The sequence below is a fragment of the Chiloscyllium plagiosum genome, unplaced genomic scaffold, assembly GCF_037043375.1.
Source record: "Chiloscyllium plagiosum isolate Xiang-an unplaced genomic scaffold, Cpla_swu_hap1 HiC_scaffold_5, whole genome shotgun sequence".
NCBI lineage: Eukaryota > Metazoa > Chordata > Chondrichthyes > Orectolobiformes > Hemiscylliidae > Chiloscyllium > Chiloscyllium plagiosum.
In genome coordinates this window covers 122,158,194-122,181,105 of record NW_028270143.1, presented here as the reverse complement: position 1 = coordinate 122,181,105, position 22,912 = coordinate 122,158,194, and the positions used below count along the sequence as shown (strand labels likewise).

The 22,912-nt window shown below is 41.0% G+C and overlaps 1 protein-coding gene across 3 annotated transcripts in view; it reads right to left on the bottom strand.

The window, feature by feature from the left end:
• Positions 1–22,912, bottom strand: part of sec22c (SEC22 homolog C, vesicle trafficking protein) — a 37,692-nt gene that overhangs the window by 9,524 nt on the left and 5,256 nt on the right. For all 3 annotated transcript variants that reach the window (XR_006311754.2, XM_043690840.2, XM_043690839.2), the window contains exons 3-6: positions 19,724–19,887; positions 17,379–17,558; positions 8,616–8,734; positions 2,649–2,714 (exon numbers count right to left, since the gene is read on the bottom strand). Coding sequence is in view for 2 of the 3 variants with exons in the window: in XM_043690840.2 (XP_043546775.2) it covers positions 2,649–2,714; positions 8,616–8,734; positions 17,379–17,558; positions 19,724–19,887 (529 nt within the window). In the remaining variant the exon portion in view is untranslated. The remainder of the gene's footprint in view (positions 1–2,648; positions 2,715–8,615; positions 8,735–17,378; positions 17,559–19,723; positions 19,888–22,912) is intronic.

Genomic DNA, 22,912 nt, shown 5'->3' with positions numbered 1-22,912 from the left:
GGATAATGTAAATGACTACTGAAGTGTCACTTTCCCCATTTTAGTCCACACGCTAAATTGCACGTTCATATGGAAGGATAAAGGGATCAGTGCCATCTGGTTGGTAGTAATACCACAGCAAGACTAAAGAACTTGCTAAGCACACAAGCAGCTCCTGCTCCAGTTTAGACACCTGTTATCCATGCATTAAAGTGGCTGATTAAAAAAGCATTGAGTTTAACAATCATGAGAAAGAGAAGCTTCTTTACTGGCCTCTAAAAACAAGATTTGATGGCAGATGGTAAATGTTATAGATAATAGACTGTAAATAGATCATAGACAGTAATGAAACATAACAATACCAGAGAAGCAGTCGAGGTGAGCATAATTAGGAAAGCTAATAGAATGTTGTCTTTATTGAAAAGGCAATTGAATAAAAAGTAGAGAGATTATGCCTCAGTTATATAGGGTACTGGGGATACCTCATCTGAAATTCTATACTATACTGGCCTCCTTATATCAGGAAGGCTGTAAATGCTTTGGAAGCAATTCCAAGAAGATTTACCTGACGAAAAAGGGCAAATTATCTCATGAGAAAAGGTTGGATAAACTAGGCTTGTATCTGCTGGAGGTTTAAAGAGTAAGAGGGAACTTAATTCAAACAGCTAAGACCCTGAGTGGTATAGCACATAGAACATTGAACAGTACATCACAGTACAGGCCCTTCAGCCCACAATGTGGTGCTGAGCATTTATCTTAATCTAAGATCAACCTAACGTACACATCCCTCAATTTACTGCCATCCATGTGCTTGTCCAGCAGACACTGAAATGTCTCTAACGTCTCTGAATCTACTACCACCACTGGCAGTGCATTCCACACACCCACCACTCTCTGTGTAAAGAACCTATCTCTGACATCTCCCCTATACCTTCCTCCAATCACCTTAAAATTATGACCCCTCACGACAGCCATTTCTGCCTTGGGGAAAAGTCTCTGGCTATCTACTTGATCTGTGCCTCTCATTACCTGTACACCTTTATCAAGTCACCTCTCATCCTTTGTCTCTCCAACATGAAAAGCCGTAGCTCACTCAACCTCTCTTCATAAGACAAAACCTCCAATCTAGGTGGCATCCTGGTTAATCTCCTCTGCACCCTCGCTAAAGCAGCTACATTCTTCCTATAATGAGGTGACCAGAACTGAACATAATACTCCGAGTGTGGTCTCACCAGGGTTGTATAGAGCTGCAACAAAACCTCACGGTTCAAACTCAGTCCCCCTGTTAATGAAAGCACTGTACGCCTGTTAATGAAAGCACTGTGTGCATTCTTAACAACCCTGTTAACTTGGGTGGTACTTTTGAGAGATCTATTTACATGTACCCCAAGATCCCACTGTTCCTCCACACTGCCAAGAATCCTGTCATTAACCCTGTATTCAGCATTCAAATTTGACTTTCCAAAATGAATCATTTCACATTTACCCAGGTTGAACTCCATCTGCCACTTCTCAGCCCAGCTCTGCATCCTGCCAATGTCTTGTTGTAGCCTGCAACAGCCCTCGACAGTATCTACAATACCACTGACTTTTGTGTCATCAGCAAACTTGCTAACCCATCCCTCCATTTCTTCATCCATCATTTACAAAAACTACAAAGAGCAGAGACCCAAGAACAGATCCCTGCAAGACACCACTGGTCACCAACCTCCAGGCAGAATACTTTCCATCCACTACCACTCATGGTCTTCTTTTGGCCAGCCAATTCTGTATCCCATACCTCCTAACTTTCTGAATGAGCCTACCACGGTGAACCTTATCAAATGCCTTACTGAAATTCATATATACCACATCCACTGCTCGACCTTTGTCAACATGTCTCGTCACATCCTCAAAGAACTCAATAAGGCTTGTAGGGCATGACCTGCCCATCACAAAGCCATGCTGACTATCTTTAATCAAACTACTTACAAATAGTCATAAACTCTATCTCTCAGAATCCTTTCCAGCACCTTCTTTACCACAGATGTAAGATTGACTGGTATGTAATTCCCAGGGATTTCCCTATTCCCTTTCTTGAAAAGAGGAACATCATTCGCTTCCTTCCAATCATCTGGTACTACTCCTGTGGAGAGTGAGGATGCACAGATCATCGTCAGAAGCGCAGCAATCGCATTCCTCGCTTCCCATAGTAACTTTGGATATATCTGGTCTGCCCTGGGGACTTACCTTGATGCTTCCCAGAATTTCCAGCACATCCACTTTCTTAATAACAATCTGTTTAAGCCGATTCAACTGGTCCACAGTGTTCTCACTATCAACAAGGTCCCTCTCTCTTGAATACAGAAGCAAAAAAAACTCCTATAGCATATCATATATTATCTTACATTTATAGCCCCTACTCCTGGTTTTACCTTCATGTGGAAACATCTTCAGCATGTCTAACTTATCAGACCTTTGCACAATTTGAAGAATCTCCATTAGATCAACTTCAGCCTTTATTTTTCTGGAGACCATTACAAGGAACTTTCTCCCTACTCTCTGTTCTCTGGTGACCTAATCACCTGAACCCTAACACAATGATGTATGTGAGAATGGTGCATCATTTACAGCAGCTTTACGTGAAAAGGTATATGTTTAACAGCAATTATAAACAAAGATAATCTTACCTGGAATACACAGGTTATAAAAGCTATAAGAAATGCAATAACTGAACCCTTTTCTTCATCACCATCCTAGGGAGAAGTAAAATTAACAAAGTAATAATGAACAATTACCAAAACAAACTTCTATCAGTCAGCAACAAAAGTTGAATAATTTCACTTTCAAAATTCAGATCTTTATCCTGACACAGAGAGAGGCAATGGCCCATGACATTATCATGGACTGTTAATCCAGAGATCCAGGTAATATTCTGGGGGCCAAAGTTCGAATCCCGCCACAGCAGATGGTGGAAATTGAATTCAATAAAAATCTGGAATTAAAGAATCTAATAATGACCATGAAACCACTGTCGATTATCATCTGGTTCACAAATGTCCTTCTGGGAAGGAAGTTGCCATCCTTACCTGGTCTGGCCTAGCAACAATGTGGTTGACTCTTAACTGTCCTCTCAGATGGGCAATAAATGCTGGCCTAGTGTCAACCCGTCAAAGAATAAATAAAAATTGACAATGAATAAATCAGATAACATTTAATAACTAATAAGATGGTGGTTCCAGTCAGTTGGACACTATTAGCGGTTGGAAGAAGTGGCCAAGAGTTAATAAAGATTGGGATAACACACTGCACATAGGAAGAAAGAAAAAATGGATGACATTCAATCTGTGATGGCGTACATGTAGCTTAGAATGAATTGAAAAGAATTCTATTAGGTATTTATAGATTCAACATTCTAACACGATATTGCAGTGAGCAAGAAAATGACAAGAATAATGAATTATACAGTCAGGAAAAATGTTGAGCACAAGTCATGTAAAGTTCCATACTCAAACTGATAGTCGTTGACAAAACATTGGGAGACAGTCAGCCCTGGAGACAGTTCGAAAAGGAGCCAAGAGACCTGGTCCATAGTATGAAATACTGAATTGTGGTTACAAATGTGGACTGTTCATTGAGGGGGTTGACTTAGAAAAGTGACATGAGACAGGTTGGCAAGGTAGCATACCACATATGTGAATTATTACCTCAATCTCAAAAACAACAGTACAAACAGCACAGGTTTAAACTAATGAGGTGCCATGAATATTTCATTGGAACTGCACTCCACACAGGAAAATCAATAGGCAGAATTGACTGAGGGGCAGTAATGAAGGCAAAAATCCCTGGAATCATTTATCAATCTGAAACCGTAGTGGAGACTGTAACGTCTTTGCGGCTAGGTGAGCCAAGATGAGTCAAATTTCTTTCCTCATTTGTATCAATCTTGTCAATTACCAGCAGTTTTTGCTAGTTGCTATGCTTTAATTTTTAACTCTTCACTCAGATAATTCAATGAAAAAGATTAGAAAATTCAACTCTGCTGCGATCAATATCAATTTCTAGCACCCTCCAAACTAAAACCAGCATAAAATTGCTTGTCTGAAAATACAGACTGTATACAATTACATAGAGAATGAAATAATCTCTTACGTAGTTGACCTTCTACCTCTAATTCAATAATAAACGCATTTCAAAAGAATAGTGGAAAGTATATGCAAGAAAGCATTGAATAGAGAACTTCGAAATTACATAGTGCCAAAGCAAAACATTCAATGAACTGTTTGAAAATCTTCCAAATAAACCTCACACCCCTGCTCTTTCTTGCAAGTCTCACACTTATATTGAAAGAATGTTGAGTTTCATGAGTTGTTGTTAATTATAAGATCCTAAGATCATGAGAAATAGGAGTAACATTAGACCATTCATCCCCTTAAACCTTCTCCACTATTCAATCAGATCACGGCTGATCCAATTGTGGCCATAATTAAAAACTTTCCTGACTGCTCCCCATAGAAGTTGACTCTACTGTCAATTGAAAATCTGTCCAACTCACTCCCATGTATATTGTAATGCTTTCAGCTGAGCATCGAGACTCTAATGATTGCTGAGCATTGATTTAAAATCAATAAACCTTCAATTCATTGGAATTCCCATCCTCATTTTGCATTATTTTGCTCCCTTCTTGTCTCGATTCATACAGATTCCATAAATGTTAGTAACACTCCAACATCACCAACAAGCAGCCACTGATTGTATCTGGACCATGAGTGTAAATGTTCAATCTCAGGGAATTCAGTAACCTCTTCTTACCTTTCGACAAACCAGGAGTGTAAAAGGACGTGGGTGAGAGAGGGAGAAAGAAAGAGAGAGAGAGGGTGAGTGAGAGACAGCACGCCAGAGAGGTGACTGAATAGATCTGAAGCAGTAATCCCTGGTCAGATTTTCTCATCCCTAGCTGGATAGTTAACTGTGTTGGGTTACGACTGCCCTGGCTAAGTTAAGATAACTTGGCACATGCTAGAGATTGAAACTGGCATAATTTTTCCCTGCAATTACTCACTGTTAGCCTTTGCTTAGTGTTCTACAGAATTCTGTAGCTCAGCATTGTATGAGGGAACATTGCACTGTCAGAGGTGCAGTCTTTCAAATGAGAGATTCAATCAAGGCCTTTTTTTCATCCATTCACCGGATCTAGGTGCTGCTGGCTGGGCTACTATGTATTGCTCATCCCTAATTGCCCAGAGGGCAGTTAAGAGTCTGCTACATTGATGTGGACCTGGAGTCACATGTAGGCTAGACCAGGTAAGGATGGCAATTTCCTTCCCTGAAGGACATTAGTGAACCAGATGGGGTTTTCTGATAATTGACAACGGTTTCACAATCATCATTGGATTCTTAATTCCAGATACTTATTGAATGCAAATTCCACATCTCAGCAAAGGCTGGATTTGAACCCAATTCTTCAGAACATTAGTTAGGTCTCTGGATTAATAGTCTCGCAATAATACAACTAGGTAATTGCCTCCTTTATTATATTTCATTGAGACACTGGGGGGAGTTTAGAGACATTTCAGAAGTCTTTAGACTATCAGAAAGAATTACATAATTTTTGAATGTGAAGATCTTAGATATTTTGGCATAAGAACAAGAGCAGCTTGCAAAAGAAAGGGTTGCACTAACGAAATATCTTTTCCAAGCTCATTATGTCCTCAAAGCCAATAAAGTTCTTAAGTGCAGTCACCATGGTAATGTAGAAAATGCCAATTTGTGCAGCAAGTTCCCACAAACAACAACTTGATAACAGCCAAACAATGTCAGGAGAGAAATAAGCATTGCCACTGTTCTTCAAAACAGTGCCACAAAGTCTCTCATTGCCATCAGACAAGGACAGACCACATCTTAAGTTTTTTGGCTGCTGCAGACCTGCAGGTTTCTCTTCTAGTCTGACAAAGAGTCTCTGTCTTTTCACAGCCCAAGCTGTTCACCTCCATGACAACAAATCACATGGTAGTTGACAGGCAGAGGAAGCTTGGGATGATAGCATGAGAAAGCTCACTCAACCTCGGGAAAGAATAACACTCCATGGCACCAGACAGAAGTGACACTTAGCTAGCTAATTTATTGTTAAGGTCCAACTTTACAAAAGGTTTATGGATATACTTGGTCTCATCTTGCTCACTGAATTCATAAATATAGAAGAAGATATTTCTTCAAATGTTATAGAGAACATAGAGAACATAGAGAAGAATACAGCGCAGTACAGGCCCTTTGGCCCTCGATGTTGCGCCGATCCAAGCCCACCTAACCTATACTAACCTACTATCCTCCATATACCTATCCAATGCCCGCTTAAATGCCCATAAAGAGGGAGAGTCCACCACTGCTACTGGCAGGGCATTCCATGAACTTACGACTCGCTGAGTGAAGAACCTACCCCTAACTTCAGTCCTATATCTACCCCCCCTTAATTTAAAGCTATGCCCCCTTGTAATACCCGACTCCATACGCGGAAAAAGGTTCACACTGTCAACCCTATCTAACCCCCTAATCATCTTGTACACCTCAATCAAGTCACCCCTAAACCTTCTTTTCTCTAATGAAAACAGCCCCAAGTGTCTCAGTCTTTCCTCATACGATCTTCCTTCCATACCAGGCAACATCCTGGTAAACCTCCTCTGCACCCGTTCCAGTGCCTCCACATCCTTCCTATAGTATGGCGACCAAAACTGCACACAATATTCCAGATGCGGCCGCACCAGAGTCTTATACAACTGCATCATGACCTCAGGACTCCGGAACTCAATTCCTCTACCAATAAAAGCCAGTACGCCATATGCCTTCCTCACCGCACTATTTACCTGGGTGGCAACTTTCAGAGATCTGTGTACATGGACACCAAGATCCCTCTGCTCATCCACACTACCAAGTATCCGACCATTAGCCCAGTACCCCATCTTTTTGTTATTCTTCCCAAAGTGAATCACCTCACACTTAGCTACATTGAATTCCATTTGCCACCTTTCTGCCCAGCTCTGCAGCTTCTCTATATCCTGCTGTAACCTGCCACATCCTTCCTCACTGTCAACAACTCCTCCGACTTTCGTATCATCCGCAAACTTGCTCACCCAACCTTCTAACCCCTCTTCCAGGTCATTTATAAAAATGACAAACAGCAATGGTCCCAAAACAGATCCTTGCGGAACACCGCTAGTGACGGCACTCCATGAAGAAACTTTGCCATCAACTACTACCCTCTGTCTTCTTCCATCCAGCCAATTCCTAATCCAAACCTCCAACTCACCCTCAATGCCATATCTCCGTATTTTCTTCAGTAGCCTACCATGGGGAACCTTATCAAACGCCTTACTAAAATCCATATATACCACATCTACCGCTTTCCCCTCATCAACCTCCTTCGTCACCTTTTCAAAGAATTCAATAAGGTTTGTGAGGCACGACCTGCCCTTCACAAAACCATGCTGACTATCCTTGATCACATTATTCCTATCCAGATGTGCATAAATCCTATCCCTTACAATTCTCTCTAAGACTTTGCCCACAACAGAAGTGAGACTCACCGGCCTATAGTTACTAGGGTTATCCCTACTCCCCTTTTTGAACAAGGGAACCACATTTGCTATCCTCCAGTCTTCTGGCACTACTCCTGTCGACAAAGAGGACATAAAAATCAAGGCCAATGGCTCTGCAATCTCCTCCCTTGCTTCCCAGAGAATCCTAGGATAAATGCCATCAGGCCCAGGGGACTTATCTATTTTCACCTTTTCCAGGATTTCCAACACCTCTTCTCTACATACCTCAAAGCCATCCATTCTACTTATTTGTGACTCAGTATTCACATCGACGACAATGCCCTGTTCCTGAGTAAATACTGAAGAAAAGTATTCATTCAGTGTCTCCCCAATCTCTTCCGCCTCCACACGCAACTTCCCACTACTATCCTTGACTTGACCTATTCCTACCCTAGTCATTCTTTTATTCCTAACATACCTATAGAAAGCCTTAGGGTTTTCCCTAATCCTACCGACTAAGGACCTTTCATGTCCCCTCCTTGCTGCTCTTAGCTCTATGTTGACAAAACGTCAAACATGACAAAGTTATATGATCACTATATAAGCACACATTGTAGTAAATAAACATGAGAATATAAGAAATAGGTGGTGGGATGGACCATTTAACCTTGTGAGCCTGCTCCTTCATTTTATAAGATTATGAATGATCTTTAATCTCAATACACTTTCTGGCACTAACCCTACATCTGTTAATTCACTGGTATCCAAAAGTATCGCAAAGGCTAAGCATCCAAAGTTGTGCAGTCCAAACAGTCACAATCCCTTCAACAAAGAAATGTCTCCTCATTGCAGTCCTAAATGCCTGACCTCTTATTTTAAGACAGTGACCTCATGTTCTAGACTCATCAGCCAGGGAAACATCCTCCACACATCAACCCTTAACAGCCCCTTTCTGTTAACTTAATTTCATACATAAATGGAGAAATGTAGTGATTTGTTACATTATGTACTGATTTACAATTTATTGCATGTTTTTCACGGAGGGCAAAAACAAAAAGGAAATGTTATTCAGCTTTGCTGTTATTTTCAGATTCCCTGAAGCTATGTTTAAAATTTCTCAATTACCTGAAAATTGTGTTCTATGAGGTGAACTCCACGGATCAAGTTGAGAGCTCCACACATAATATTAAGGATAACTGAGAGGATCCCAACTGCACTTACTGGTTCCAGTCTGTAACTGGGTGCTGTGGATAAATAAATTGTATTTGTAAAGATAGACAATTTGCTATAACGACAGTCTTATCAATATTTCTCTCAATATGACTAGTACAGCCTGATAGCAAAATAACTGCCCTGTACAAATACAAGATTTTCTCATTTTTGAGGGACAGATTTTCACAGCTTGCCAATTTTATTCTCATTTACTCTCTGACAGCCTATTTTTCATCAACTAATTTACAGGCCTGACCCAAGTCATTGAGAGGTAGGAAATCAGGCATTTTTCAAAAATTCATTTTTAGGATGTCAGTGTGCTAGGTACACCAGCATTTATTGAACCACTGCCTTTTTGAACAGCTGTAGTCTGTGTGATGTAGGTACACAACAGTACCGTCAAGGAGGGAATTCTAAGATTTGCGACCCAACAACATTAAAGGGACAGCAATACATTTCTAAATAAGGGTGTTGTAGCTTGAATGGGAACTTGAAGATGGGGGTGTTCCATGTATCAGCTACTTCTAGGTTCTAGGCTCCTTCTAGGTGTCAAAGGTGGGAATTCTTTCATGAGACGTGCGTATCTCCGCTGAGGCCAGCATTTGTCCTTGATCTGACTTAGCTTACTCGAGTATTTCACAGGGCACTTAAGAGTTGATGTGGATCTGGAGACTAGACCAAGTAAGGATGACAGTTTTTCCTTTCCCAAAGAGGATTAAAATGGTATTAGATGGGTTTTCACAACAATGAATGATCTATGCCATGGTCACTATGATTCCAGACTTCTGAATTTAATTTCAATTCAAATATTTGGAATGGTGGGAGTTAAACTAGTTTCCCCAGAGCATTAGGCTGGGCTACAGCAGTGTCTCCCATAGGAGACTGCAAACATCCTCATCAGACAGGTCTATAGGACGATCCATGGGATTTCATGGTCAGCTATCTTTTAATTCCAAATATTTTTCCTCCTTACTGTTTGAATTTAAATTCCACCAAATTAACTAGTGTGATCTGTACACATGTCCCTCAAGCATTACCTGGGGGGTCTGGATTACAAACCAAGTCAAATGACATTATCACGGTCACTATCTCCAGCAAAAGTTCAAGAAACCAAATGGCCTACTCCTGTTCCTAAGAGTTGTGTTCAGGAGAAGTACAAGGAGAAAGTGAGGACTGCAGATGCTGGAAATCAGAGCCAAAAAGTGTGGCATGTTTCGAACATAAGCTCTTCATCAGGAACACTGAAGAGCTTATGCTCGAAATGTCCACTCTCCTGCACCTTGGATGTTGCCTGACTGGATGTGCTTTTCTAGGGCAACACGTTTTGACTTCAGGAGAAGTACAGTTAATCCATGGGGAATAAGCTCAAATATAATTCAAATTTCCATTTTGTGGCCATTAATTCTAAAGGAGAAACAGATGAAATATAGGAGATAAAATTTTAGAGTCCTTCATTAAGGATGAGATTAGGAAGCACTTCGAAGTGCATGACAAATCTGTTAGAATTCTTTTAGGAGGTTAATGAGCAAATTAGATGAAGGAGAGCCAATGGACGTAATCTATTTGGATAGCCAGAAGGCGTTTGACACGGTACCACACAGGAGGCTACTACTTAAAAGTCCACGCTGTTAGGAAAGATATTGGCAAGCATAGAGAACTGACTGACTGGCAGAGGGCAGAAAGTAGGGAAGAAGGGTTTTTTTTTCAGGAAGACAGCCAGTGACTAGTGAAGTTCTGTAGGGGTCAGTATAGGGACCACACCATTCATGCTATACATTAACGATCTGGATGAAGGAACTGAGGACACTGCGACCAAGTTTGCAGATGACATAAAGATAGGTGGAGGGACAGACACTGTTGAGAAAGTGTGGCATTTGGTAAAGCACAACAGGTCAGGCAGCATTCGAGGAGCAAGAGAGTCAAAGTTTTGAGCATAACCTTTCTTCAGGGCTGGGGAGGGGGAAGAAGGCAAAGAGATAAATGAGGGGGGTGGGGCTAGGGAAAGGTAGATGATTGGCGATAGGTGGGCAAAGGTAGATGGTAATAGGTTGGTGGGAAGGAAGATGGACAGGTAGGTCAGGTCAAGAGGACAAATCTGAGTGGGAGGGTTGAATCTGGGATGGGGTGGGGATAGGGGAGATTTGGAAACTGATGAACTCAATGTTCATGCCGTGTGGTTGTAGGTTTCTGAGGCGGAAGATCTGCAGTCCTCACTTTCACCCTGATAGTGTTGAGGAAATGAGGAGGCTGCAGAAGGACTAGGATATCCTAGGAGAGTGGGCAAAGAAGTAGCAGATGAAATATTACATGGGTAAGTATGAGGTTATGCACTTTGGTCGTTAGACTAGAGGCACAAACTATTTTCTAAACGAGAAAAGTCTCCAGAAACCGGAACCACAAAGGGACTTGCGAACCCTAGATTCAGGATTTCCCTAATGTTAACATGCAGGTTCAGTTGGCAGTTAGGAATGCAAATGCAATATTATCATTGATTTCAAGAGGCATAGAATACAAACAGCAAAGAGCAAAGGATGAACTTTAGATCATTCAGGAGTTAGAGGGGGTGATTGAAAAGAGTTACAGGGAGGTAGTCACACCTCAACTAAAAGAAGATGATAGATGGGTTACCGTCAGGGGAAGGAAAGGGAACTGGCAGACAGTGCAGGGGTCCCCTGTGGCCGTTTCCCTCAATGATAAGTATACCAGCTCAGACACTGTTGGAGGAGACGACTTACCAGGGGTAATCAGTGGGGCACAGGTCCCTGGCACACAGTCTGTACCTTTGCTCAGAAGGGAAGGAGAAAGAGGAGCACAGCATTAGTCATTGGGGACTCCATAGTTAGGGGGAACAAGTAGGAAGTTCTGTCAGAATGAGAAGTACTCAGTTGGTGTGTTGCCTCCCAGGTGCCAGGATTCATGATGTCTCTGATCATGTTTTTGGGATCCTCAAGGGGGAGAGGGAGCTGCCCCAAGTCGTGGTCCACACAGGCCCCAACAACATAGGGAGGAAGAGCGATGGGAATTTAAGTTGGAAATTCAGGGAACTAGGGTGGAAGCTAGAACAGAGTGGTTGTCTCCGGCTTGTTGCCCGTGCCATGTGCTAGTGAGGCGCAGAATAAGGAGAGAGGGGAGTTGAACACGTGGCTACAGGGATGGTGCAGGAGGGAAGGTTTTGGATTCCTGGATAATTGGGGCTCTTTCTGGGTAGGTGAGACCTCTACAAACTGGATGGTCTTCACCTGAACCACAGGGGTACCAATATCCTGGGGGGATGGGAATTTGCTAATGCTCTTCGGGTGGGTGGGTTTAAACTAATTCAGCAGGGGAATGGGAACCAAAATTGTAGTTCGAGTGTATGGGAGGATGAGAGTGGTGAAGTCAGAACTAAGATTTCAAGATCACAAGAAGGCATCAGCAAGCAAGTAGTTGGTTTGAAGTGTGTCTATTTCAAGGCCAGGAGCATCCGGAATAAGGTGGGTGACCTTGCAGCATGGGTTGGTACCTGGGATTTCGATATTGTGGCCATTTCAGAAACATGAGTAGAGCAGGGACAGGAATAGTTATTGCAGGTTCCGAGATTTAGATGTTTCAGTAAGAACAGAGAAAATGACAAAAGAAAAGGTGGTGTGGTACTGTTAGTCAAGGACAGTATTACGGTTGCAGAAAGGACGTTTGAGGACTCCTCTACTGAGGTAGTATGGGCTGAGATTAGAATCAGGAAAGGAGAACTGTTGGGAGTTTTCTATAGGCCTCCAAATAGTTAGAGATGTAGAGGAAAGCATAGCATAGATGATCCTTGATAGGAGGGTGTGTGACAGGGTAGTTGTTATGGGGGACTTTAACTTTGCAAATATTGACTGGGAATACTATAGTTGAAGTACTTTAGATGGGTCAGTTTTTGTCCAATGTGTGCAGGAGGATTTCCTGAAACCAGACATAGACAGGCCAACAAGGGGTGAGGCCACATTAGATTTGGTACTGGGTAATGAACCCAGCCAGCTGTTAGATTTGGAAGTAGGTGAGCACTTCAGTGATAGTGACCACAATTCGGTTATGTTTACTTCGGCGATGGAAAAGGATGGGTATATACTACAGGGCAAGAGTAAAGCTGAGGGAAAGGCAACTATGATGCAATTAGGCAAGATTTAGGATGCATAGGCTGGGTGAGGAAACTGCAGGGCACAATAGAAATGTGGAGCTTATACAAGGACCAGCTACTGCAGGTCCTTGATAAGTACGTACCGTTCAGGCAGGGAGGAAGATGTCGAGCGCAGGAGCTGTGGTTGACTAAGAAAGTTGAATCTCTTGTCAAGAGGAAGACGGCGGCTCATGTTAAGATGAGATGTGAAGGCTCAGTTAGGGCGCTTGAATCTTGCAAGTTAGCCAGGAAAGACCTAAAGAGAGAGCTACGAAGAGCCAGGAGGAGACGTGAGAAGTTGTTGGCGGATAAGATCAAGGTAAACCCTCAGGCTTTTTATAGGTATAAAAGGAATAAAAGAATGACTACTGTAAGATTAGGGTCAATCAAGGATAGGAGTGTGAAGTTGTGCATGGAGTCAAAGGAGATAGGGGAAGTGCTAAATTAATACTTTTTGTCAGTATTAATTCTAGATAAAGACAACATGGTCAAGGGGAATACTGAGATATAGGTTACTAGACTAGATTTGATTGAGGTTCACAAGGAAGAGGTGTTAGCAATTCTGGAAAGTGTAAAAATAGGTAAGTTCCCTGGGCCAGATGAGATTTGTCCTAGGATTCTCTGGGAAACCAGGGAAGAGATTGCTGAAGCGTTGGCTTTGATCTTGATGTCGTCATTGTCTACAGGAATAGTGCCAGAAGACTGAAGGATAGCAAATGTTGTTTCCCTTGTTCAAGAAGGGGAGGTAGAGACAACCCTGGGAATTATAAACCTGTGAGCCTTACATCGGTTGTGGGTAAAGTGTTGGAGAGGGTTACAAGAGATAAGATTAAAGGAATAAGTTGATTAGGGATAGTCGTGCCTCACAAACCTTACCGAGTTCTTTGAGAAGGTGACCAAACAGGTGGATGAGGGTAAAGCAGTTGATATGGTGTCTATGGATTTCAGTAAGGTGTTTGATAAGGTTCCCCACAGTAGGCTATTGCACAAAATACAGAGGCTTGGGATTGAGGGTGATTTAGCGGTTTGGATCAGAAATTGGCTAGCTGAAAGAAGACAGAGGATAGTGGTTGATGGGAAATGTTTATCCTGAAGTTCAGTTACCAGTGTATACCACAAGGATCTGTTTTGGGGCCACAGCTGTCTGTCATTCTTATCAATGACCTGGATGAGGGCTTAGAAGGATGGGTTAGTACATTTGCAGATGATACTAAGGTCGGTGGAGTTGTGGACAGTGCCAAAGAATGTTGCAGGTTACAAAAGGACATAGATAAGCTGCAGAACTGGGCTGAGAGGTGGCAAATGGAGTTTAATGCACAAAAGTATGAGGTGATTCACTTTGGAAGGAGTAACAGGAATGCTGGGCTAATGGTAAGATTCTTGGTTGTGTGGATAAGCAGAGAGATCTCGGTGTCCCTGAAAGTTGCCACCCAGTTTGATAGGGTTTTAAAAGGCATATGGTGTGTTAGCTTTTATTGGTAGAGGGATTGAGTTTTGGAACCATCAGGTCATGCTACAGCTGTACAAAACTCTGGTGTGACGTTTGGAATATTGCATGCAGTTCTTGTCACCACAAAATAGGAAGAACGTGGAAGCTTTGGAAAGGGTGCAGAGGAGATTTACCTGGTTGCCTGGTATGAAAGGAAGGTCTTATGAGAAATGGCTGACGGACTTGAGGCTGTTTTCTTTAGAGAGAAGCTTGAAAGGTGACTTAATAGAGACATACAAGATGATCAGAGGATTACATAAGGTAGAAAGTGAGAACCTTTTTCCTCGGATGGTGATGGCTAGCACGAGGGGACATAGCTTTAAACTGGTGGGGGGGGGGGGGGAAATGGGTGGTAGATATAGGACAGATGTCAGAGGTTGTTTCTTTATTCAGTCAAAGTAAGGCTATGGAACACCTGGCCTGCACCGGTAGTAGACTCGCCAACTTTAAGGGCATTTAAATGGTCATTGAATAAACATATGGATGAAATTGGAATAGTGTAGGATAGATAGGCTTTAGATTGGTTCCACAGGTCGGCGCAACGAGGGAAAAAGGGCCTGTATTGCACTGTAATGTTCTATGTAACTGAAATGAGAAGGAATTTCTTCAGCCAAAGCATAGTTCACCTGTGGAACTCATTACCACAAAAGGCTGTGGATGCACAAAGTCATTGAATGTATTTGAGACAGAGATAGATAGGTTCTTGATTGAACTGAATTGAATGATATATTGTAGCTTGTATTTAACAAATAAATAGTGAAAAGTGTAAGAGTGATTGGGTTACAGGGAGAAGGCAGGAGAATGGGGTTGAGAAACCGCAATTATCAAATGCCACAGTAAACTCAAATGGGCTGAACAGCCTAATTCTGCTCTTACATTTTATAGTTTTATGGTCTTAGGAGTGTCTCTGCAGTACACAATAAGGACAGGAAGATGCAAAATAGAGCTGCGACAGTACCAACACTGATAATTCCATCATGACAAATTTGGAACAGCAGCTTTTAAGGGAGAAAACTACTACTTAAATCCAATTCCTCTTTCTATGAAGATATATCCAACAATAGTTGTGATTCTATTGACAAGAAGCTATATGAAAGCAAAGCTCTCCCCAAAGTGTTATGGTCAGAAACTCTGCATGATTCTCCAATGTGGGAGAAATAACACCATGGTTAAAGGTGGCCGACTACATCCACTGCAAATGTGCAGTTGCACGCACAAGATCACATGATTCACATAAAAGCCCTGATGCACTTTCAAAAACTGTAAATGTATCTAGCTTACATAACTACAGGTCTCTGCTGTAACTTAAGGCCATTAAAGCTAGTAACAGGTGAGTTGTGCCAAAAGCAGCTCACGACTGAAGCTGCATCATTCCAAATATTACTAAAGGAAAACTTGAAACAACCAGCACGAGGAGCCGCTCTGAGACTCTCAAATTGGCATTAAGTCTAAAATAATTACTTTGCTGAGGACGACTTTCACTTGGCCTGTTCATATCTTACAATGGAACGAATAAAAATCAACATTAAGACTGACTTTTTTGATGGACAGTGTAGGGAATTAACAGTTATTCCTAGGTTTAACTTACTTGTTTGATAAATATTGCTTTATAATGAGTGTTCATCAGCAAAGTAATATTTTAATTTTACAATGCATGAATGTTGGCCACAAAAGCAGCCTTTTGGAAACCAGCTAGTCTCCACATCAATCATAATGAGAAAAGCAGAGTGTGGTAACTATCACCTTCATAAAATCTTTGCATCACATTCCACAAAGTTGCATGGAAACCCTAGCACTCTGTATCCCTAAATGGCTAACACTGCTGAATGGTATGCCTGTATCTAGCCACTGAATCTACATTAGAGGCGGCACGGTGGGTGAGTGGTTAGCACTGCTGCCTCACAGCGCCAGGGTCCCAGCCTCGGGTGACTGTCTGTGTGCACATTCTCCCCGTGTCTGCGTGGGTTTCCTCCGGGTACTCCGGTTTCCTCCCACAATCCAAAGATGTGCAGGTCAGGTGAATTGGCCATGTTAAATTGCCCATAGTTAGGTGCATTAGTCAGGGGTGAATGTAGGGGAATGGGTCTGGGTGGGTTGCTCTTTGGAGGGTTGGTGTGGACTTGTTGGGCCCAAAGGCCTGTTTCCACACTGTAGGGAATCTAATCTAATCAATCATGGTAAGGTCAAATTGTGACCTAATGCAGTTTGTTAGTCTAACTTTCATCATGTAACAAGGGAGTTGGACTGAAGTCTTCTTACAGTGTGAGACAAAATAGCAATTCTGTTTACAAAGAGATATGCAGACTAAATTCACAATTATACCCATAAATACATATGGTTCTAAACATTAGAATTTAAATGCTTATTTTTAACTAGTGTTTTAAATATGATTGGCTCTCCATAAAACATGAATTTGATTTTAAAGTCAACTCCACAGCAGTCTGCAAACATCACTGTTGTTGATCCCATTAACAAACAAAAACAAAAATTGCTGGAAAAGCTCAGCAGGTCTGGCAGCATCTAAGGACAGAAATCAGTGTTAACACTTAGAGTCCAGTGATCCTTCCTCAGAAAAGTTCTGAGGAAAGGTCACTCGACCCAAAACATTACCTCTTGACTTTTCTCCACAAATGTTGCAAGACCTGCAGAGTTTTTCCAGCAATTTCTACTTTTTGTTTCTGATTTCCAGCATCTGCAGTCCTTTTGGTTTTACCTTGTCAATCTCATCAGGAGTAACTTCTTTAGCAGGAGAGTGTTGAATCTGTGGAATTCATTGCCACAGAAGGCTGGGGAAGCCAGGTCACTGAATATATTTAAAGCAGAGATAGAGAAGTGTGTGATTGCCAAGGGGATCAAAGGTTATGGGGAGAAAGCAGAGAAATGGAGTTGAAAAACCTGTCAGCCATGATTGAATAACAGAGGAGACTCAATGGGCCTGTGTCTTATGATCTAATTTAAGTTCTGACATTGGAAAAAAAATGAATATATGAGCATTACATTTCTGAGCAACATTAATGCATTCAAAAGACAGTATCTGATCTGGCCTTACCAGGGCTTGACTGCAAAAGCAGATGTCCGTTCAGTGTCCCATTAGAAACTATGATATCATCCATATTTACTTGGCGGGGTGGTGTCACCTTTAGCTCTCTCTGGATGTTGGTCACACTGATTTTTATTGATGGCCGGTTTGAATAGTTATAGTGCCATTTTATTTTCTGTATTGTACTATCTGCAAATTAACAGATTAGATTAGATTCCCTAGTGTGGAAACAGGCCCTTCATCCTAACAAGTCCATACCGACCTTCCGATGTTTTGTGTAAATCTACTGAACAAAGAGTGAAAGGCTAACAGAAATATTTCCAATAGGAGCTACTTCACTACACACTATTTTAGCAAAGCAATGGAAACTGTAGCTGTTATTTAACAGAGAGGTTATTATGGTCCTTTTTCACTCAGCTTGAACCAAAGATGCCCTATCAGAGGTTACTCTAGATTGGGTTCCATGCTGCTGTGACTCTGATCACTTAACTCAATGAAGCCATCCATGACGTGCAACCCAATAAGTGAAATTATTCATTTTAACTCGGGTCACAAGTAGTGACCTGAAACTGAACACCCCGACAAAACAAAAAGAATGAAGGAATAAGGCAACTTCTCATCTCACACAGGAGCTCTTATCCCTTTTCTTTTTAAAGAAGTGTCAGCAGATGAGTACTTTTCACTGCAATTTTGCTTCTAAAGAAATATGCTAAAGGTGTAAAGAGGGCAATGATACGAATGAAACAAAAAGAAAAAGGTTAGAATAATGGATATGTCGAAAAATAAGATATAACAATGACTCCCTTCTCATCAATCCATAGTTCAGGAGGTCACAATCAGCGGCATTCCTAGCTTTTACATATTTCACTTGCAATTGAAAGGCTGGTCAAAGCAGATTCAATACTGACTTTCATATGGAATTAGGTTAGTCCTTGAAAAGGGAAGAACTATAGAGTTATGAAGAAAGAGCAGGAGACTGATGCTATTACATAGTCCTTTCATAAAGGGATAGCACACATAACTAGGTGGAAAGGCCGTAATATTTTATGTTTAACAAGCACACACAGTAAATCCAATTACGTTAGATTAACTCAATAAGTCAGAGGTACAAAGCTCTTCTGAGATGAGGGAGAAGAGAAAAGCACAGTGGAAATGTGTTGCTCTCAGTCCAACATTAACAGCAATGTGTGACAGAAGTAGTTACCGGGAATTTTATTTATTTCAAATATTCTTAAGTGACTTGATAGGGTAAATGCTAAGAGGAGATTTTCTCTCATGACGCTGCCTCAGAATGAAGGGATGCCAATTTAAGACTGAGATGAGGAGGAATTTCTTCTCTCAGAGGATTGAGTGTCTTTGGAACTCGTTGCCACAGAGAGCTGTGGGGGCAGCTTCCTTGTATATTTTTAAGGCTGAGATTTGTGATCAGTCGGGGAATCAAAGGTTACTGGGAAAAGGCAGGAAAGCAGACATAAGGAATGTTAAATCAGCCATGATCCTATTGAATAGGAGCAGACTCGAGTGGCCAAATGTCTAGTGGCCTGTTCCTACTTCTTATGGTCAAACCACTCTCTGTTTCCATACTACTAGAAGGCCCACTAGAAAACCTAATGTTGCCCATTTCCTTTGGGGAAAACCTCTACTCTTCTACCTGATTTTTAAACCTGGGTTTGGGAACTAACAATGTAAACGTTGAGAAAAAAGAATCCAACAAAGTCTTCCACACCAATAAGCTGCCTCATCCATTTGTTTTTAAAATGTCATTCTCGTGATGTACGATGAGATGCAATCAAAGGATTATTTTTATTTCCCGGTGATTTTCCATTCTCTTGGACGGCTGCAGCTCAGTTATAAGATGATACAAGACAGCTGATTTCTTCACCCACATCATAAAAGAATTAAGATAACCATATTGGTGTGAAACTGAAGTCACAAGCCAGGATGACAATAGTTTTTTTTTTCCTAAAAGACCACTAGTAAACGAGTCTGATTGTTATAACAATCTAGCAGCTTCACAGTCACGTTGCTAAAAAAAACCAAATTATTATTTGCACTCATATTATTACATTGAGAAAGATCACTTTAAAACTGCAGCTATCTGAGAAGCTAATATTTTGCCATGTAGCTAAAGAAACTATTGGAAATTTCACTACTGCATAGCCTGGTGAAGTTTCAACTCAGAACATTCAACACAGTCTTTCAAACAAACACAGATGCAAATTTAATAGGCAGTGAATTCATTAAAACATTTAAGAATCTGTGGTTCAACACTGGGATCAACAGGCGGAAGGGACATGAGTGACGGAAAATGGAGAGGCTGGCAAAGGTAAGCAGTGAGAAGACTGAAGACTAACCAAATTCAAGAAAAGCATAGGGTCTTGAAACCATGTGAATTTTAGCGATCTCGAAGGAAGAGATAAACTCCATTCCAAGTTCCTCCAAGAAGCAAAATGCCATCGTTGTGGGGTAGTAGCTACAGCAGATGGTCATGTAGGCGATACCCTGTGAAGAAGTAAAACTGGGGATGGAGCAGGCAGGGGAAGATCATTAAAGATATTGAAACAGAATAGTAAATTTATATCTTAAATATTACATAACTTAAAGTAATATATTTTGTTTGTTAAATAGTGAAGCTACAAGGTTCATTCAAATGCTGAAATTATCAGCTTAACCTTCAGAGAGGTTTCCACTCACTTCACATTACGGTGCAGCCGCCAAGGGCAAATGAGCTGTAAAAAGTACAAAACATATATCATAATTTGGCTCTATTCCCCGTATAACCTACAAAATACTCTTAGAGATTTGAACTTGTTATAGTCCCACTTGTTATTACTGAGCAAATCAGATCCTAGTCTGAAATCTGATTTAATGGATCTTATTTTATATCTTCCCAGCTTTAATGAGATGGCCTGTTACTGAAACACAAGCACACAATGCACCAGAGTTGGTTTTAACAATGTAACAAAAGTTTCTGCAGAAGAAAATAGAATTAAATCAAACTATTTACATAGAGCACAAATCTGAAAATTTTGAAACATATGGCAAATACAGGTCATTCTGCTATAACAAGTGTTTCGTTAGCATGAATTCACTATAACACGATTGACGAACGAGGACATTGTTTCTAAAGTGCAAACTTTTAAAACGTGTGCTGGCTGTCATGTAATTATATCGCCAACACTTTAAGCACGTTTTTTCTATAACACTATAGCATTAGAAATACCTGTAAATCTCATTAATTTTAACAGCACTCCTTTATAGTACTGACAGAGAAGATTATGTTGTCTATCTCTTCTATTGTGTATAACTGTAGCTGTGCTTCAATTCACAACCGTCAAGTGCCCAGCCTAGAAGCTGTGGAATGGCCTCCCTCCCTAAAGTTCTTGTCCCGCTATCTCTCTCCCATTCTTTAAACCTGTGATCACCCTTTGCCTTCCTTTAATGGCTCAATAATAAATTCTTACACTGAGAAAAGATTCTAAATAAGTGCATGTTGTTCTTGTTGCCTCTTTAGGCCATATAATCAAAACCTTGCTTAAATTTGCCTCCTGAGTTTGAAGGGTGCAGAATTTACACCATTAATTGTCCCAGGTTTCAAAATTTATTCTCTCAATTGCTACTTTCCCAGTTCCTTTTCTCAACCAGCTCCAACCAGGGCTTTGGAATGCAATTACCTATACTGTGTGGGATTGTTCCCTCAAAGATCGGTGCTGCTTTTTAAAGCAGTGATGCTCAGTGCTAACGAAAAAGGATAAGTACAAGTTCACATTCTCCTCTGTTGTTTCCCCAGTCTAAGACTTATTACAGAGGGAGAAGGAAAGCAGAACCTGTAGCATTTCAAGATGAAAAAAAGCAAAACACTCAGAAAACTGTGAGTGGGAGGAAAAGAGGCACAATGAATCCAGGGAATACCCCACAATGAATCCAGGGAATACCCCACTAGAAAGCATATGGATTGGCTGGAAAGTGTGCAAGTGAATTAATGGAAAACTACAATAACCATGTATTTAAAAACTTTCAAAAGTGGGGTAAAAGTTCGGTTTCTTTTTTGAGTACATAAATTCTTTGATCTAAGCATGCAAGTTCTGTTAGCCAGAGTTAATATTTCACTGAGATTCAGTGCACAGCCCAACGCAGGATACAACTCCAAATGGTGCACAATAAATTTGTTTTAATATCAAAAGAGAATTAGTCTATGCCTTACACCCAAAACCCTAAATTACAGCTTCCTGATTTGGCACTACACTCTAGCAAGTTGAAAGTACAGACCTTTGCCCAGTACTAAGATAAGACAACATTAATCAAAATTATCTCAAATATACCCAAGCATAGGATGGAAAATAACAAGGCTAATACTGAACTTGTTTAACAACACTTTAAATTAAGATGCAATATTGCATATAAATTCTATGCACTTCATTATAGTGAGATTAGAAAAGAAACAACTGTCCAGCTAACTGAGACCAATGCATCATGAAAATCCATTTTGGAACTTGGAGAGGGTGGGGGTGAGGCTGAGGGGTGTTCTTGTTGCTTGCCCTTGATTATGGGAAGAATGGGACGTTATGCTATCAGGACTTTGTGTTGCTAATCATAGCAATGCTCAAAAATAGCTGAAATCAGCAAGAGGAGGTTGAAGACTCCCTTAAAAGATTTAGGTGCAGTCCTCCAGCTTCTCCAGTCCACAGGAATACAGTAAAAACACAGCTTCTTTTCACTGCAATGCTTCCTTCAGCCCTGAGTAACTCAGCAGCAATAGCTAAACTAAAAACAGGTCCTCAACTGTACTGTGGGCACTTGGTTTTAATAATAAACTTGCCCTCCTCTCCAAAATAGGACACTTAAACACTGCCATAAAGAATTGCAGAAGTAGGAATGGGTCTTATTGGAGTTACATTTTAATGCTGGTCACTATGGAGACGTTACTACCTGGGGTAATACCTTTACACAGGCATGCTCAAAACAGGGAATTTGTAGTCACAGAGCCCATAAATTCCCTTAAAATTTGATACAGTACTGTCTTGAATACAAAAAAACAGTAGAGAGTGTAAGATATGGACAGTAATTTTACTGGGAAGCTCATAGCAGAAAACAGCCTTGAGTCAAATGTGTTCAATGACCTGTTCATGTGAAATGTATGAGACAGTATGAAGAGGCAGAATGAGAACATTTGCCATTCTATTTACTGGATGCAAACCCAGAAATTTGAAGCTGTGCACTAACCATGAACCCCAACAACTGTACTCAATCTCATTGCTAAACTGCTCCACAAATGACCCAAAGCCTCAGAATACGGTATCACAGGATTTAGGAGCAAGAGTTAGTCACTTGAGCAGTTCTGCCTTTCAACAAGATCACAACAAATCCAATTATGTTCTCAACCATTTTTCTGCCACAACCCTAATACCCTTGGACTCTCAAAAATCTTTCTAATTCTGCCTTGAATAAATTCAATGACTCAGCCACCAATGGATCATTGTGAAGAGAATTTCCTAGATGAACAGCCCTGAGAGAAAGGACTCCCCTCATCTCTAACCTAAAAT